General features: G+C 36.7%; 1 protein-coding gene across 1 annotated transcript in view; it reads left to right on the plus strand.

The window, feature by feature from the left end:
* VPS13B (vacuolar protein sorting 13 homolog B) overlaps positions 1–19,143 on the plus strand; it is a 399,744-nt gene that overhangs the window by 224,343 nt on the left and 156,258 nt on the right. The window contains exon 29 of the mRNA XM_026049995.1: positions 3,479–3,590. Coding sequence (XP_025905780.1) covers positions 3,479–3,590 — 112 coding nt within the window. The remainder of the gene's footprint in view (positions 1–3,478; positions 3,591–19,143) is intronic.

Here is a 19,143-nt window from a genome sequence, read left to right on the forward strand (position 1 = left end):
CTATACGTGTATGGGAGTTGGACTAGATGACCTCTGAGGTCCCTTCCAACCTTAAGCATTCTATGATTCTATGATAACCTCATTTTCTCCTYTAATCACTACTGTCTGCTTTTCATATATTTTATCCTGTGCTAGCTACCAAAACTATCTTTCACTTAAAAGCACATATAATTTAGATGAATGTACAGCATTTTAAAAGCAGGCAAATCTACTCTTGCAGTCCAGAACCAAATATGCACCAATGAACTGCAATGCACAAATACTATGAAATAGTCAAATCATATTTTGTTTTGCTTGTAATTTTACACGCATGTATACATCCATATGCCATCTTAAAACCTTTTAGCTTCATGGATTTTACAGCAGTGCCACATTAACATTTCTTTCTGTGGTGGATTTGGAGGGCAACAGTCAATCCTAGACAGAAAGTGCAGTAGAAGAAATGCTGCTTTAACTCAGAGTTTGATTTGTTAGTATAGCAAATGTTTTTTCAAGCACTGAGCAACAGCTTACACTTATTTAGTGATAAAGACAGCTAAATATAGAGAAGCAATATACAAGCTGGGAAAAGAAATGCTRCATAATAGCCACTATAAATAGAAAAATACAAATTGCGTTAAAGAGCTGACACGAAATGCTAAGGACAGGGAAAACACACATCTGACTGGTTTGAGGTTAAGAGGATTTTTTAAAAATAGGTACTAGAAGCAGAGTGCCAGGAGTCAGTCAAGGACATGATAAATTTGTTGATAGTGTGAAGAAAAAGGCAGCATGCTCAATAAACTTGTATCCTGCATTTGTAAACATGATATATTCTTGTCATGTGAGCGTGGCTCTCTGCTTTGAAGTCTGTCATAACATATGGAATCAAACGTCCTCCTTGCTTACTGTGAAACCATTGCAAATCAGTCAAACTCAAGGATCTTGATTCTCTGAAGTTAGTTTTTAGCACGTCTTGGACTAAAAGGTTTTAGACAGATGAAAGGTGCACCTTAAGAATGTCTTATTTGATGTTCACATAAAGTCAAGACAGGTTGCTTTATTCATGTCCCTTGTTCAACATAAAGAAAAAATCCACTACCGGCTGCAGTTGATAAAGAATTACTTCATATTTAATCTACCATAGTCTAATATTGTTTTTATGAAAATGAGCCCTGTTAAACACACTTGAAGACACATTTTGTGTTATAATTACAAATTCCAGTTGATTAAATTTTTTGCAAAATTTCACATGCTTAGAGTTTTGCAGAGAGTTTGACATTGTATATCATGATATTCTAACCAACAAATGTCCCCATGGAGTGTAAGTGGAAGAATTAAATGTATTTAAAATTGCTGACTAAAAGCCCAGAAACCCATTTGCCTATGGAGCTTTATAAATTAAATTGACGTTTAATAATCTGGAAGTAAATATAAAGCCATTACTGCTAACACCAATATATGTGGTGAAGAATTTTCTGTGAGAAAATAATGTTGAGGACTACATATCCATGCATCAGTGCTTACATCACTCCTTGTAGGAAATATACTGAAGATATTCTAAATGTCGAGTAATATATCAAGGAAAAGGCTATGCAGACTAACTCTCCAGGATGGACACTTTTCTAGCAAGTGGTGCAAGAGCTGGTGTCTTCTGAGGTAAAATATGAAAATACTGAAATATATGCAAAATATAGGAGATAGTGATGCTTCTTAACCTGCATACTTAACCTGCATGAAACTGCTCACAGAAGAACCGTGCCCACCTTTGCAAGGTTTCTTGTGGTTTCCAAAGTGTCAGAGGCACAAATGGGAATTCTTAACCTAAAATGTATTAACAAACACTATTCAGAATAGAGCATTTGCCACCTAAAACAATTAGAATGTGAACTGCATTTAATATCTTCTCTCCTTTTGTTTYCTTTTTTATGTGAGCATCAGGGAAAAAAAAATCCAACTTGCCAACTCTCAGGAAATCTAGTACTTAGTGCAGTGCCTTATTTATTTTTTATTTTAAAAATTCAAAACATGGTTACTGTTTAGTCAAAAGCAAGATTTTGTTGTCAGCTTAACTTTTCTACCTTGGTTCTGGTAGCCAAACCAGCTGCAAATGGTTCCGCTCCGCTTTGGGGACAGAGGAATTTGGCTTCTGTTTTTAAAGTAGATGAAGTTCCTATAAGCAAATGCCTTATATTCTCCTCTAGTGACTGTGCTATAACTTGTGTTACTCTTCTGCTGTTCTACCATCTCCATATAATTGTTTTGAAATATTTTATTAGAATTTCTGTGAATTTTGTGACTATATTTATTACTATTACTATTACTATTACTATTACTATTACTATTACTATTACTATTACTATTACTATTATTACTACCATTATTGCTGTGGAACATGATCTCTGATCCACCGAGAATTTAACTGATCTGGAGAAGCCAAGCTTTTAAGCAAATCATGAGCTGCCTAGTTTTCCTCCCATTAAGCGTTTCACTGCTCAGTACAAGGATTTCAACCTCCTTGTGCTACTCCCATAGTTTTCATCATCTGCACTGGGTCTTGCTGGACTTTTTGCATGTGAGAGCCCATGGGAAAGCTTAGAGCCCTTCCAAAATGTATCATCCTGGGGCTAAAATGACCTGTTTCAGTTCAGACTGGGAACTGCGGGAGCGTGCAGCTCACATTCCCCATTGCTTCCTAATTATTTGGAGGTCTCTTGAGCAGAAGCCCATGAAAATGCTTTGTGAATGTGTCTGTGGCTGCTGGAAAGGAGACTCAGCAGACTCACTCCTTTCCCAACTGGAAAATTCACAAAGCTTGTTTACTACAAGAAATGCAGTGCATTTTTTTTTTTTCTGGACAGAACTTTGGTTATCTACCAAATATAGTTCATGTTTTTAAAACTAAGAGTCTGTACTTGTGGCTGAAATTTAAATAGGGTAAAGTGGGAAAGTAGAGGGTTTTTTTTTCCCTAGAATAATTTTGCTATTGCTGTGGAATTTACAATCATTTTTATCTAGTTTTTTTTTTTTTTSCYTTTTTTTAAGTATTTTGTATTTTATATATGTGACAGTTTTCAGATCTTCTTCCTTTAGTCTTAAGATTTAAGCTTTGGTGTGTGTTGCAACCCTTAGCAAATGCTACTGTAATGGTCACATAATATTGTGCACTTTTTTTGCTATTTAAAAGGACTTAGGCCCATATCAAAAAAAAAAAAACATGTAGAGAAAAAGAAACAAAAAAGCAGAAGAGAAAGTAGGAAGTSACAGATGAGGATTTAGTTGTGTGATTAAAATATGTAATGAAGATAAATGAGAATAGTTTTGTCTTTTATATATCACAACAACACTATTAATTTCATGAGGTTTTTTTGCATTTGTTGTTCTTGAGCAGAAATGAATTGTAACAGGCTTTCTTATTTAGATTTTTTTTAGGAAACAGTCTTTCTATGGTTTTGCTAAATGCAATTGCCTTTTAATCAAACACATGTTTTCACTACAGCTAATCCAGCAATTAAAGAAGATACTTTGGTTCTCAAGATTGGATCTGTCTCTATGGCTCCCCAGGCTGACAACCCTCTTAGTAGAGCTGTGCTCAGAAAAGACATTTATCAGTAAGTGTTGGGGGATGTTTGGGGTTTTTTATATACATTCTCAGAAAAATTCATTTTGGGAAAAGTTAATTGATCAATAAAACAGGGGTACATGCAGCCTGTAAAAATACTTTTCACATACAATCTTTTGATATTCAAAACCAGGTTTTTCTGATTTTCTTCACTTGTGGGCTTTCAAATCCATTTAGACAAATCAAGTTCTTCTGTGAAGTGCTGATGAATAACAGAATTTAAATGTCAAGCCATTATGAAGTTAAAGCTYACAGATGAGAACATTTTTAGGGGCTTTCCTTTACTCAGCTATTACCAAGTTCACCTAAAAGAAAAGGGGTATTTTTTTTTAGTGACTACCAAAGTGCTCAGTAGCCATATAGTATGAAGGAGATGGATCTTAATAATATAAATGGTAAACATATATTCAAGCTGCAGCATTCTTGATGTCATGTAGATTAAAGCTGTAAAGGAAAGCAAACTTCTGAGGAGCTCTTTCCCAGTAAACACATTTTCTGTGAAAATGTCATGCTCTGGATTGTGTCACTAAGTATGTGCAAACCACACTAATCATATAGAGGCAGCAAAACTGGTGAACATATGTAATCAACATGATAAAAGTAATATATGATCCTTAGTAGAGTTGGCACTGTTGCCAGACATGAAAGTAGGGTTGCAAATAATACCAAGTGAGAAAAGTCACAGAAATACAGATGAACAAGTGTCTTATACTTCCCGTTGGTCTGTTTTTCAGATGTGGCAATATTTTTAAGTACTTCGTAGTGTTCTCTTCAATAGAAATTACAAACATCAAAATCTTTTCCCAGCAGTAAAATATTTACGGCCTAGAAAATGACAGAAAGTTTTACTTTTTGTCGAGACTAGGAATTTTAAGGAGACCATGAAATATCTCCAGTTTCTCTTCTGATCATTTAGAAGTTTTAAGAGAATCTTTTTATTCATATTTCCATTTGGAAATATTTAAATAATGGCATTTTCTTGTATATTTAGTAACAGGAGTTTATCTTTAAGAAAAGAAAAAAAAAAAGAGAGAGAGAGGAGCATGTATCTGTTGTCATGTCATGGAGCTTTCATGGAAGAAATCTTGCATCTGGGCAACAGCAACTGCTTTGAATGGCAAGGGTGAACCAATTTTCAACATGCTCATATATAAGAGAGATCTTCCTGGTATTTGTGCTGGCTCCTTCTGCTTCTGCCTTCTGTCTGTGAGGAGGCTTCTATCTGTTTTCTGCTTTGCAGGTTGCAAAACCAAATGTAAGTTCCAATCTTCTTCTCAAAGCAACCAAAAATCTGTCAAAAAATCACTTATCATAAAGTGATATCTGCAAGTTCTAGCTTCAGTAATATTTCCGTCACCTAAGGGGAACTGTGTGATGTTCCTTGTATACATGTTAAAAATCAGTGAGCAGTGGCAATGATATGATTTCCATTCAAGGAAGAAGAAATGCCAGTTTACATTTCAGGGTCTGATATCTTCGCATCTGCAGCTTCATCTTAAATGCTGAAGTTTTGTCCTTCCCAAACTAAATGTCACTGGATTGCTTGAAGATTCTGCTGTCCTTTTGCATTAGTGCTCTTMTTTTTATATATATATAAAAGTTCTGGATTTTATACAGCTAGCTCCAGTCTTCCTTTGGAAATCAGCTGCTAAATGGGCAAGGTAAAAAATAGCACCGAGGCACAGACATCATCTGATAGTTATTGGTTTCTCTGTGCCCAGCTTTTTGACAGAAATGCCTGCCATTTCCAGTGTTTCCTCTAACTGCTTCTGTGAGCATTGTTCTCATTTCTCAGCAGCTGTCAAAGTCTTATCTTTGTTCCTTTAATCATCCAATTATTTTGGCTTCARTGTTTTTAAAAAACATTGGGGCAGAGTGTCAAGTTACTTGGCAGAATTTTATGAGACAATATTGCTTTCGGTGGTGGGTGGTCTTTTGGTTTGGGGAAGAGCATTGCTGTTTTGATCTGTTTAAGCAAAGCTCAACACTTACTAGCAATATAAATTAATTAAAATTAAGCACTGGCGTTCATTTCAGCACTTTTTGTTTTTGGTTTAAAAGTAAGATATACTACAAAAATTTTATATTTTTAGGGCAGGGCACACATATTCACATTTAAGYTGAAAAAGAATACGGTGGGACATCCTTATTACTTCAGCCAGATATTAGTGTAACAGATTTGATAACTATGCAATATTTCCCCTTTTTAACCYGCCACAGTAGATGAAACTAGGCAGCAAAAAGATAAAACAGGAGAATTCTAGTACGAATAAGGAATACTTAAAAATCACGTAACCAAATGAACAAACCTTTGCAATGTGTAGCCAACCCGTGTGTTTCGCTGAAGGATTTCTTAGTACCTATCAACAGAGGTGCAAGAAGTACAATACCAGCTTAAGAGACTTAAAAATAATAAAATACAGCAGCCTGTTGATTACTGAAGAATTAACTGCCACAGCGTTCTAATAATCCCAACATGTCATCTTCTCTCTTTTTCCAACCTCTCTTGTCTTCTAATTTACTGCTGCTGCTTTTAATAGAATATAAGAAAATAAATCATTGTGTGAACCACTGTCTTTGCAGTGTTTCTGGAGTGGGGATACAAGCTTAATTTGTGGTGTCACTTTGGTTTAAACAGTCTTCTGTTTAGGTCTCAGCTACAACCACATGTAATTAATGTCACTTTGGTAGTGTTTCATGAGAAAGAAGACTTTTTGCTTCCCATTTAGAAACTCTTCTTTTAGGAAAGGCTGAGAAATTTCTTCCTGCTTAATGGCGAAATAAATTTCCAAATGGCTTTTGAGGGCAGCCCATAAATTTATGAAAAATACTGAATGTGTTCATTTATCATTAACAGAATGCTAGTGCCTGAAAGATAGATCGGGTATGGCTACGGGTCATAGTAAATAAAACTGTGGACTGCTTTTGGCCTGTGAGCAGAAGTGGCTCCGTCGATGTCTTAGGAAAAAATAGCTTACTTGCTTGACTTGGAGAGAGAACTAAATTGAAAATGGAAAGTTGGAAAAATAACGTGCCCCAAAAGTTTGGGCACAAATATTTTTTCAGGTGAATATTGGAAGTTGGAAAGAAATTTATTGACACAGTAACTTCAGTTTTTTACCGTGTTAAAAACAGCCTGAAAATAACTGTTTCCTCCAGTACAAAATTGTCTTGTTTATTTAAAAACCCRTAAATACACACAGTAAACAAAGATGCACACACCATAAAGCAAAGCACAGGCCACCTAGGAGAACCACCGTTATATTTATTTTTTAGCTGTAAGAGACAATTTCTGATTTTTAATTTGCTTGCTCCTGAATCCTAGGAATTTGTCGTAGTGATTTCTCCTGGATTTCTGGTTCCTAATCCTCAGCTAACATTTGTCTTCAGCAGGGAGGATCGCACGCTCCCTTGAAGGGCCTGCCAGTTCCATGGAGTGGGACGCCAGGTATCAGGAGCCTGGGGACAGGACAAGGGGGTCAAAGAAGGGAGATTTGGGGCTCGTTTCACCAGGGGCAGCTGCCCAGCCTGGCTGGCAGGGAGGGAAGTGCAGTCCATTGCAGTGGAGCAGGAGTGGGATGATCAGAGTAAATGAGGTGCCTGCCCCGTGGCCAAGGCGAGGACGGCTCTTCCGTAGGTTTTAGCCATCTGGTCATCCTGAACTTGGGGTCGAGAGGCCGCTGCGTGGAGATGATCACAGCAGCAGGTCCCAGGAAAACGGGGACGGGTTCGTCCCGTAGCGTGTGTCTCTGCGCTGTGGATTCTCACCAGGAGCTTTTGAAATGGCCACTTTCGACCACGCTTAACAGAGCAGAGGAAGTTCTAGTAGTTTTTGTGAAGAAAACTGCCTAGATAGAGAAAAGCTCTTAATGCCCTTATTGAATGCAAGTCAGCCTGTTATTTTATGTCAGAGAAATCGCGTAGGAAGGAAGTATTATAATTGCTCTAATTACAGTAAAAGCAAGTGTCTCACTGGATACCAGAGAGTGTCCTTCTCAGTCTCCTGCATTCTCTTATTTGGATTCTGTCCTGTCAAGTAAGATAAAAATTCCCATCGAAGGATTTGTATTTTGCTTCAGAAAACAGTCTTGGGTATGAATATACCAACAATATGCTTCAGCTGTAGTGGGAGTGTAGTGAAATTAAGAATTTAAACTATATACTAGCTGCACAGAGACTTCCAAGAATTGTAGTGCTTGTACCGTTGTTCATTCATTTTCAAGAACATCACTACAGATTTCTTCTCAGACACTACACTAAGAAGCTTTTATTTTAATTTGAGGCACATCTCAGAAAGCTTACATRTATAATGCACAAAGAACTTAGAAGGGACTTCACTAGTTATTAGTCCTGCCTCTCATTTGAAATAGCAAGGCACAAATTCTATTTGGAAACATTAATTACTAGTATTTTAGGGAATATGTGTGAATAGATAGACTGAAAAATTAAAGCGTTGAATCAGTATTGATAAATCATGAAGCTCTGGAACTTTGGGTGAACAGAGCCATAAACTTTCTTCTACTTGGCCATTAAAGAGTATAATTTTTGTACCCAGTCTCTTTATGCATAATTTTTGAGATTCAAGGATTTAATTGTTGCCGTATATTGAAGCTTAATAGTCTAGCTGTGAATGTTCCATGGTCATTTTCATGTGTAGATTTTTCATAGACAGAAATAAACTGCTGTCTTTAGCCTGTTTTCCAAGTGTGAATATAACTGAAATTCTCTCAGCTTCCCTCCCCAATTACATGTAAAGATTTTGGCCATTAAATACGAGCTGCAAATTATTTAGACATTTTCATAATATCTTTCATTGTAAATATAGCCCATCTGCTTTGTTTTTCATTTTTGTACTTTCCTATTTTCTGCTCCTTTTTTAATGCTCAAATCTTTAAGAATGCAAAAAAATACTGCTTATATCTTATATAAAATATCAACTATTCATAATACATAATTGGAGCTTATTGGGTAGGCAAACATAATTAGCTGATGTCAAGGAAAAAGGAAAAAATATGATCATTAAAACATATATGATTACATTGTTTTTTAATGGTAACATAAATAGCTTTATAGAATCTACTTAGGCACTACAGCAAATTTGAAAACAAAACTGCATTATAAACTCTCTACTGCAATTTTCTTAATTTCAAAATGTGCAAAATTGCAGAGGTTACATCCTATAGAAGAACTCAGTATTTCAAGGAGAAGTATTTCATTTATAGCATAGAAGCTATTAAAACAGCTCTTTCTTCCTGTGCTAAAGGGATTTAAAAAAAAAAAAAGGAAAATTAAAATTGAATGTTTTAAACTTCTTCCTATAATTTATATCCTAATTCATAGTAGAATTTCAACTCAGGACATTATTATTCCTCAACATACTTCTTTTTATGAGACTTCTCTCCATATTTAATTTGGAAATGTGTTATATTTTTGCATTTAATAATCCTTAGTTTTATTAATTTCAAATTGGGTTTTAAATCAAAATATTYGTATTGAATATTAAGTTATATATTATCCTTTGCTACTGTACTTGAACTTTGCTTTTCTTAGCATGAGGACCTGAAGAAAGTCACCTTTGTCTTATATGAGCAGCCCGAACCCATCTCTGCAGTGACTTGGAAGTTAAGCACTGTCTTGCCCAACATGTGTCTCTTCTTCTGTCTCCAGCAGAGAGGCCATAAAGTCTACCTAGAATCTTTCCSCCAGTAAAATATTCATATATATGGATAGCATTACATGGAAACAGTACTCCTAATTAACACTGGCGTGTTTGAGGCTATTGCAGCAGTTATTAATTTAAAGCCCTCAGTGGAAACTAATTGTAAAATAACAGCTGGAACTGCCCACTTAATTGCAGAAATGTAGCTTGGTAGCTGTCTAATACCAAAGCTATTCAAAGCTATCCTTTTATTGGGAACTGAACYCTAAAAATGTTCAGCTTTAACTATCAATCTTATTTTCACTTGAAATCATTTAACTGCGAATTATACTGGAATGTGCAATAATATGTGACTAATTTTCCTAAGTATGTATATATTRAATACGTTTATATTCCTTATGCTGTGGTTAGCCGTGAGAAAATAAGTTTCAGAAGGGAAGCGTTTCTGCAGCTTCGCTCTTCTCTCTAATTGGATCAGCTGTGTGGTCAGTACACATTCCCACTACATGGTTTCTTTTTCTGTTAGTGGCGTTGAACTTATTTTCTCTGACTTCCCTGGTGCTTTTGGATTTCACCCTGTTCTCCCGCGTGCATCGCTGCCGCCCGGGCGCTGAGCAGTGACACAGCTGCAGTGCAGGGCACATCTCGGCCTCTGTGTCTAGAGCAGCCACGTTTAGTCTCCACTTTAAGCCCAGGCTAGGGTGGTTGGAGCACTCGGGTGTTGAACATTCCCACCGGCACAACCTGGGCATGGTTTAGAACTAGATTTGGTTTCAGGCTGCCTTAAGACAGCGGCCAGCGCTTTGCATTTGCATTGCCGATCTCACCCGCTGCGCGCTCCACTCCCTGTGAGCCTGGCCACGGAGCCGCCTTTCCTTCCTGCCTCAAATGATATTTTTTTTCACACAATTATATAATATTTTCTGTGCAGTATATATGAAACTCAGCATATGCCATCTCAGTTTTGAAATCTTTATTTATGGTAATCGAGTGGGGGACAGATTATGATTTGCTTTGTACRTACTGGCCTGATAACCTTTTAACAGCATTTTTTTCCATACCTTGACCAAAAAGTAGTTCTGCCACGAGGAAGCCAATTACAGCAAGGCCAATCAAAATGAAATGAAGCAATTACTTGAGTCATGGTCAGTTTTAGTCCATTCAAACTGTCCATTATATTGCACTAGCACTTTGTATTTGTACTAGCAGTATATTGTACTAGCACTTTGCCTACCAAAATGCACAGCACTTTCAACTGCTGCATTTTGAGGGACACGGGGCCATTATTTGCACACTGACATTGCATGCGTGGAGGTGCCAGGAAATCCTTCATTCATAGATCCCAGGGCGCCTGCTCAGCAACTTGAATGCAATGAGAAGTGTTGCAGAAAAGCCATGAAACGGGGAAACAAAGGGAAATCTGAAAACTAGAGTTCTTTTTCAATGTGAGCTGTGCTGTATGTTTTATGTTATAAAGCAACAGTATTGAARTTTGGGGTTTTTTTTTTCTTCTTTTGAGTTGCCTCCTTTAATCTTCTTCCCTAAAGAAGTAGCTTTAGTATTTTGCCTGTTTCTGTAAGGTACTGCGAAGCCTTTTTTGCTCGTGTATATATGTGTTTTATTATCTAGTTTTTTTTTTTTTTTAATGTGCAAGAAAATATCTCATTGACCCATAGGAATTAATGAGTTTTAAGACTTTAATTTTAGTTAAGTTCATTTACTTTCCAAAAAATCTTCACTGTTTCTGCCTGTGTTTCCATTGCTTACTCTTAAAACATGCGATTGAATGTCCATTTCAAAGCTACTTCTTGGTCTTGTAGTGAAAACAAACATTTAGGGGTCTTGGCTGCAGTAAATAATTTACTCTAAAATAATTCAGAAAAGCTTTTAAAAACTTACCATTTTCTTCCTGTTTGTGAGTAAACATAATTTCCATCAGATTTGGTTTCAACAAATGCTTTGTTTGTTGAAGAGTAGTTTCCAGTAATATATAAAGCAGATTTTTGGGTAGTATTTTTAATTATAACTGGATCTCAAGTTAAATATAATGTGAGTTCTGTGCTTCTGGTACTGGGAAAACCGTATCCCGTTTGTAATGAGACATTTGTTAACTTCTGTATACAGAATTGTGGTTCATGCCAGAAATATTTGTGGATTCTCTGATGTCCCTCACAAGGTTTTATCTATGACAAATTGGTACCACAGTTCTTAAACTGATTTTTGGAATTTTTTTTTTAGAAACTATTTTTCAGATTCCTTTTTTCCATTTAAATTTTTAAGCATTCCTATTCAGGTTTGGTTATTTAAGAAAAAATTCTCTCAGAAGTATATAGAATAATTGCCTATTATTATTAGTTCAGGGAAGATATTTAAACATGCTGCTCTGTTGGATATTATTTCACAGAATTGTGGCAAAATTAAATCCTTTTTACACTTTGGCTGATGTGCTCAAAGTCTGCTGAAGTGCRTGAGATTCCTGGCTCCTACTATTTGTCCAAGACAGCTGAGTGCTCAAGCACATTAAATAAGAAGTCCTGCTCCTAATATTACTTCAGATATTTGGGCTCTCACTCTGTGCACTACTTTATCTCCCTCTATTGCTGTTTAACCTGATTATGCCTCAGATGAATATAGATTAAAAAGTAATATGCAATATGTTTCTCGCATTTCAGAGGCTATGCAGTTTTTTTCTTGAAAATATGAATTCAACCCCTTTCTATTGAAGTCTAGTTCATATTTATATGGCATTTAGAAGTAGCACATAAATACAAAGGTAGCATTCTTCAGACTTTCAAAAGTCATTTTTTCGTGCCCTTTGCTGGTTATTTTTTCCTATGTGAGAGCAGTGACTAACACTGGTTTGTTAATGGCTAGCAGGTTAAGACTGATGGAGGTTGAGACTGGTAAAACAGGGTTACTATCAGGCATCCTCCTGAACCTCAGTGCCAATGAGGTTCCCCATCTCTGTTCCCCATCTCCAGGTGAGGAGGAACTTCTKCMCTGTGAGGGTGCCAGAGCCCTGGCACAGGCTGCCCAGGGAGGCTGTGGAGTCTCCTTCTCTGGAGGTCTCCAAACCCGCCTGGATGCMGCCCTGTGCCCCRTGCTCTGGGTGTCCCTGCTGGAGCAGGGGGTTGGACTGGATGATCTCTAGAGGTCCCTTCCACCCTCAACCATCCTGTGATTCTGTGAATGACTGTACATCACAGCTTGTCCATTTTCCTGGCATGATAGTCTGGATTCTCTGGCAACAAAAACTAAACTGGTATGGAGGTGATGCAGGTACAGTGCAGGAATCCTGCCCTCGCAGGGCAGGAACAGAGCAGATTTTCACTTCTCCTGATGAACTACTCTGGAGTAGTAGTATTTGATTTTGTATGTGATAATTCTTCAAGGAACAGGTAAAAACTGCAGATTAGTAAACCCGGTTGCAAAGAACATCTGAAACTTTTCTGTCTCACAAWTTAAGGCTGTGTATATGTGTATGTGTAAACATTTATTCAACAGAATTTCAAAGGACCCCGGTTCTCTGCTATGTACTGCTGCACTCTAAGCTTTATTCTTCAGACAATATGCAATAAATAGTTTCCATGTTCTTGGCATAATAAGCTAATGGCTGATGTGTTATGCAACTGTGTTATAAAAATTGCCTTCTAAAAATAATTTTTTAARAGCTACATATTGCACTCGGCTGCATTGTAGGTTATTTAAAAATTAAGCAAATATATTTACTAAAGTGGTCTCAAAATAAATACAGATGATGGAATTTGCCRTTTCCCAAATGGACAGTGTAGCAAGCCATGTATTAATTTGTGTGTATGTGTTTATCAGTTTTTATGTGTTTTCCTGCTCCTTGTCTTTTTGAGAGAGAAAGTAAAACACTGAATTTTCTACATAACCCCCTCTGTTAGTGCTTTGGGTGCCTGCCCGAGCCTGCTGAGCTGCCCCACGGTGGCACCTGTCACCATCATGATGCTCATCAATGTCCTGAGAAGAGATGGGTGGCTCTGGAAGAGGAGGATTCCTCGTGCCTGGCGCTGCCCTCCCAGTGGAGCTTGCCTAAAACCTCTTGAGAAACATCTTTGGCAAGCTCTGCCTACATGCCTACATCTAGGCCTCTGTTGATTTAATGTGAAGGCTTTATATTTAATGTTAGCATTTACAAAAGCAGTGGCTTATTCTGTGGCTTCCTATGGCAGGATGTAGGTTTCTAAGACTATGTCTTTTCCTGCTGCCAAAAGCTACCTCAACCACACTGATAATGAATGAGAATCCGGTTGTGTCCTTAAGCTTTCGTCTATGGCTCTTTTGTATTTTAGTATATTTTATACTTTCACGTTAAAGATGGTCTTTCAAGGCAGTTTCCTGATAGATCTCATTTGTTCAATTTTTCATTTTTTGATTCATATTCTACATGTATTAAAAAGCACCCAGTTACCAAAGTAACCACCGCTTTTGAGTTAGGTTGTCTGAGTACATGTAAAAGTTTATTTGCAAGAACTTAGCATTTAGCAGCAATATTCTTTTAAAAAAAAAAGCTCTCACTTTGCTTTTCGTCACAGAAGCAGGAAAAATTAGAGTATTAGCTTTACTCTCAAATAACTTTCTAAATTAAAGTTGCAGTAAGTATACTTAATAAGATGGAGGAATTATGGTTTTACAGTTGGTGCAAGGAGTGGGACTCGAAATATGTGGTTTATATTCATATCTTTGTTACAGATTTTAAAGCAAGAATCTATATATCAGGATTTCATTTATAAAACAGAGCTTTCAAACCTCCCTCTTGAAGCAGAGCTGCATCCTTCCACATCTTTTGAATATTTCAATCAAAGATTTTTTAAAAAGTTACACTCCCCCCCAAAATCTCTCATGGCTTTAGTCTCTTGTTCCTTGTAGAAAACCTTGCTGGACTTTCTTTATGAAAGTTTACACCCCTTGTCAAAAGTAGTTAACTCCTGAAAATGAGCAGAAACAACCTCCTAAAGAGGAGATSAGGTGACTACTAATGACAAACCCAAAAAAGTTTAGCTAAAAAGTCCCTAAGAAAACAGTGACTGAGATGCTTTAAAAAAGGTATCTCATAATCTCCAAAATATGCCATAGTGGAGCATTTTCCTCTGCTTCAGCCCTCCCTCAGAGCCACAACACATTGGAARGTGGAGGCTCACAAGCTAGTTTGATCAAGAGAGTTTGATCATTTTGATGAGAATGATCAAAAGAAGAAAAAAAAATCTTAGGAATGRCTAGAAGTTCATGGAAGTTTTTCCGCTGGTTCGGAAACAGCTGACAGGAAAACAAAAATGCAGTAAGGATTTTTGGAAGGGAATTTGCAGACTATTTAGTACATTATGCTCAAGAATAATGTAAAAAGAGTATAGCGAGTTGCATACATGGAAACACAGTATATCTAGATGCAATTTTTATGCAGAGACTTTGCATATCAAAAGAGGAGACTCGGGCAATTATCAAAGAATATAGACAAATTTGTATATCTTGAGAAGCCAATTAATTTGCATCTTAAGTTAGGAGAAGAACAGTAAAAAAGTGACTGTAAAAATATATTTTGCCATGGAAAAAAAATAGTATACCAACATTCAGGCAAATCTGAATTTTCTCAAGCAGGCTAATTATCTTTTCAACAGGAACCCTATTAGCTTCTCAGCTGGGGAATCAAACAGTGACTAGCTCCTTTTTTACTATGTTCAAGTAAGTTTTACTTCCTTTTGTGAAGTTGTTTTGACATCTGTTAGTTTTCCACATTTAGCTACAAAAAAGATCATTTCAACAGCTTGAGTTTGACCCTATGTTCATGATTAAATGGACTTCTTCATCCAGACCAAGTTTTGGTACATTCCAGAAGCAACTTGACTCATACTTATGATACTAAATCTAAATAATAAGATCTACTGAAAACTTAACTACATTTCAGAATGTAAAAATGAGAACAATTCAGAACCCTGTGAGCATCCAGTTTCAACAGGCAAGGGTCATTTGKCTGTAGAGTCAACACCTGTGTGTTGCATTGGTCTTATTGAACCTAAATATTTTACTATCTTCAGATAGTTCCAAATTATTTTAAATAAGTGAATTCCTATATTTCTGTTAAACTCCAAACTCCCTAGTGAGAGCCAAAGGCATGCTGTGGGTAAGTTAAAGAGATTTAAGAGAATATTCAATAAAAAAGTAGCATGCTTTAATGAAGGTGTTACAGACTTAAAAAAAGAAAAGAAAAATGTTAACTACTTTCATAGAATGCTTTTTAAGCAGGGAATGGTTCACCTGAGATGATAGATTTATATAGATGGCTGTAAGAGTTTCTTCTACAAACTAATTAATTAACAGAAGCTAGAAACTATACAGCTTCTGTAGGCAGAGCATAATTTTTTAACTCACTTCTATAGACATAAATCTCTGAAGAAATATGAGGTGCATTATACAATATATCTTTTAATCCCATATGATTWTGAATATTTTTTCCCTTTTACAGGCCAAAAATCACTGAGAATGTGTAGAGAAAAATTACTGTATTCTTCTCCCCTTCCAGTACATACTTAAAAGTAAACGTGCCTCAATATATCTTCTTAGGCATGGTTTCATATTCATTTTGGAATCACTTTTAACGATCATTTAACTGTTTTTTCTAGAACCCAAAATACTGTTTTTAACATGAAAGAGACTGTATTTCATATTTATTATGATTGTGTGTTCTGTGAGGACAGATTCCCAGTGACAGTTAAATGGAAAAAGTACTGCAAGGACTGTAGGAAAGAATTAGTAAAGGAGGTAAGTTTTAAGAAATACAAAAAAGTTTTGTCTCAGTATAGAATGGCATTCAAGCATTAAGTTTGGCTGTTCCTGATTTCAAACTTTTTTGTGATGTATTTCACAATTTCATATTCAGTATTTTAAAAATTGTCGCAGCTTTCTGTTATGAGTACAAAAGCAAAAAGAATACCAAAATACAAGTAGCAGCCTTTGCCTTTAATTTAATCAGCACCAAAGATAAATGCGAGTTATGACTTGSAAAGCCGGGCAGTTAAATGTTGGCGTTTTAAGCTGTTTTTTTAAGCTGGTTTCTTGTTGTTTAAAGCACATAAGAATGTGCTTTAAACGTTATCTATGATAATATGCACATGCTGAAAACAGATATAGATATATTGTTTAATATAAAGGAAAAAAATCACTGTTTGCTTTTTTCCCCCCCAAGATTCTATACTACTTTTTAAAGAACGGACTGATGCCCAAGTATGGGTTTGATAAACTGACACAACAGTGAAAAGAAATCCTGTCCCATGTCAGCTTATCAAACACACTGTGGCCAGTGTGTTTCAGGCTGTACCGGTTGTAGCCTTCCTTTTAAAGAAGAATTCCATGTGTGGAATGTGAGGACTGCGTTCAGTGAAACTCAACCTCAGTGACTGCAGGTGGATTTAGAGAACACCTGCAAAGACTGAGGTATTGTACCACTAAACTAGCTAAGTAAACGACTAAGAGTAAAACACAGGATGAAAGCAATGGCAAAATCACAGGATTATTTGTCTTTGTGATAGGCTAAGTGCATATGAAATACTTGAAAAAAAATCAAAATTAGAGATCATTTATTGTAAAACAGTATTAGGTTTTGAGATATAGTCATTTCCACCTTGTAACAAAAGAAGTGTTTGAGGTACATATTAATTTGACTTCTTTGGCTAAAATTCCCCCTCTCACCCTCCTTTTCACCTATGTAAACTCTTCAAGCTCTGTCCTCACTGACTCTATTTAGAGAAACTCTATTCAACTTGTTTTTTTTTCTCGAAACATTTGGCATCCAAAAATACCATACAGACCTTCCTTTGGAATTGTGCATACTTATCATTTATACAGTCTGTCGAATGTATATTTATACTATGCTCCCTGAATTTTGGTGAATGCTTCAAAAATATAACGAGATTCCTCAAACTGTCTAAACTTTAAACAGTATAAAAATGAAAAACTGATCTTTAAAAGTTCAGACTTGCTCAGGCTGTTATTTTTGCTGAAGAATTTAAACAATAAAGTTACAAAAGTCATTAAAACAGATGACATCTAAATGCACAGCTGCAAAGTTCAGCTTTGCTTCATTTTATGCCTTTTTTTGACAAGCTGAAATTACTTTGTAGTTTACCATACTGTACCTTATCATGCTTGGGTCATTCATGCAGTGTTCCAGATACAGCTCTAGAAGACAACCACGGTGTAAAAGTTCTTCAGCTTATTTCCAGGGAATTTCTGTGCCAGATCTTTTGGAACAAGGGGCTACTTTTAAATGTCTGGTCACCTCACAGGATATGTAGAGCATTTCCTGCCCGTAGGACTGGAGGAAGGAAGCACAAGGCCCAAATGTTTGATGTGTGATCTACTGTAATTCCTTTCATGTCTTCAGTAGCTTTCATATGATCATGGCACTGCTACCGCTTCTGACCTTGGTGTGGTCCAGTTGGCTAAAATCTGACCTTCCTAAAAGGATAACAAATGAAATTATTGTGGCGCCCACCTGACACCACCACTATAATTAATGGGAGGGGGAGTTGCCTCGAAATAGGTGCCGTACTGGTTCCCCAAATAGCAAGAATTAAGTAGCTACATAAATGCTAAGTATCTTGAATAAAAAATGCCAGTAGTTAACTTTTATATATGCATGGATATGTCTTTATTTATCTGCATTCTGATAGCACTCTCTGTCATGAGATCTCAAAAGGTTTTAAATGGAATTAGTTAATTATATTGACAGCATCCTTTTGGCATTGTGCTCGTAATGAGGACACTGATGGATGAAGAGGATCATTTTATTGTGTAGAGTCACATAATAAGGAATTTCAGAGAGAGATGGGATGCAAATAAATACATATAAAAATTGAGAGGTTGATAAGAACTAGTGAAGGAAGGGACACAGATTAACTTAACTAGGAGTAATTACTAGAAATTTTACAAGCTTTCGTCTCTGAGGAGCTGAGGTTTTTGTCTTGGTGTTTTTCTGTTTTTAAGAAAAAGCCTTTTACGAGAAGACTCGCCTACTCCAGCTTGGCACGAGAAAACCGTGTCGAAAAATAGTAGCCAAAAATAGCACATTTGGGTAATTTTTTTTGGAAAATGTTAGATAACGGCAGTGGTAATAAAGTTACTATTTTTTATGGAAGACAGAGGTGCTGCGGCACGGCTAGGAGAGCCTGGACCCCCAAGGGGGGAGCTCGTTTCCGAGAGCCAGGCTGTGCTGGCTCTGCCCTGCACTTTTGCTCCCAGTGTGACTGGTTTACACCTCGCTTGCCAGTGTTGAAGAGAAGCCGTTGGAGGGGGACTAGTTTCATAGCTTTGCTGAAGATGTTGAATATCCGCCCTAGCAATTGTTGTTCCCTGTTTTCAGGGAAACGGAATATTCCTAGTAGCAGATTTTGCCCCGTGCTTGTGTCTCCTCAAATTATCTTGAAACAGCAGTAAATCACGCTCCTTTGCACAGCTGAAGTTTCTAAACATGTGCACTCCCCATTCCTTATGTTTGCCAGGCTCTGGCACGGCAGGGACCAGAACACACACAGTGACGCTCCAGCAACCATAATCCTGCCCTACTGGAAGATCCTTTCTGGATGAGCTTGGGTCTGGGTGCTCTGTCCTACAGAGCCAGGTGTCCCCAGGCTTTTTCATCAAACACTCTGACATTCATATTATGAATGATGTTTTTGTATACATGAATCCATCATCAAATCATCACTTCTCTGAAGGTTTGAAATTACTCAATTCCAAAATTACTGCGATATGTTTCTTCTCGAGYTACCTAGAGATGTTTACAACCATTTGGTGGCTCATCCTCTTCTCTGGTATTTTATGCTTGAAACTTTTAGTGTCTTGGCCATCTGTAAGTATAAATAAC

Source organism: Nothoprocta perdicaria, unplaced genomic scaffold, assembly GCF_003342845.1.
Source record: "Nothoprocta perdicaria isolate Ctin4 unplaced genomic scaffold, notPer1 scaffold_64, whole genome shotgun sequence".
In the NCBI taxonomy this organism is placed as follows: Eukaryota; Metazoa; Chordata; class Aves; order Tinamiformes; family Tinamidae; genus Nothoprocta; species Nothoprocta perdicaria.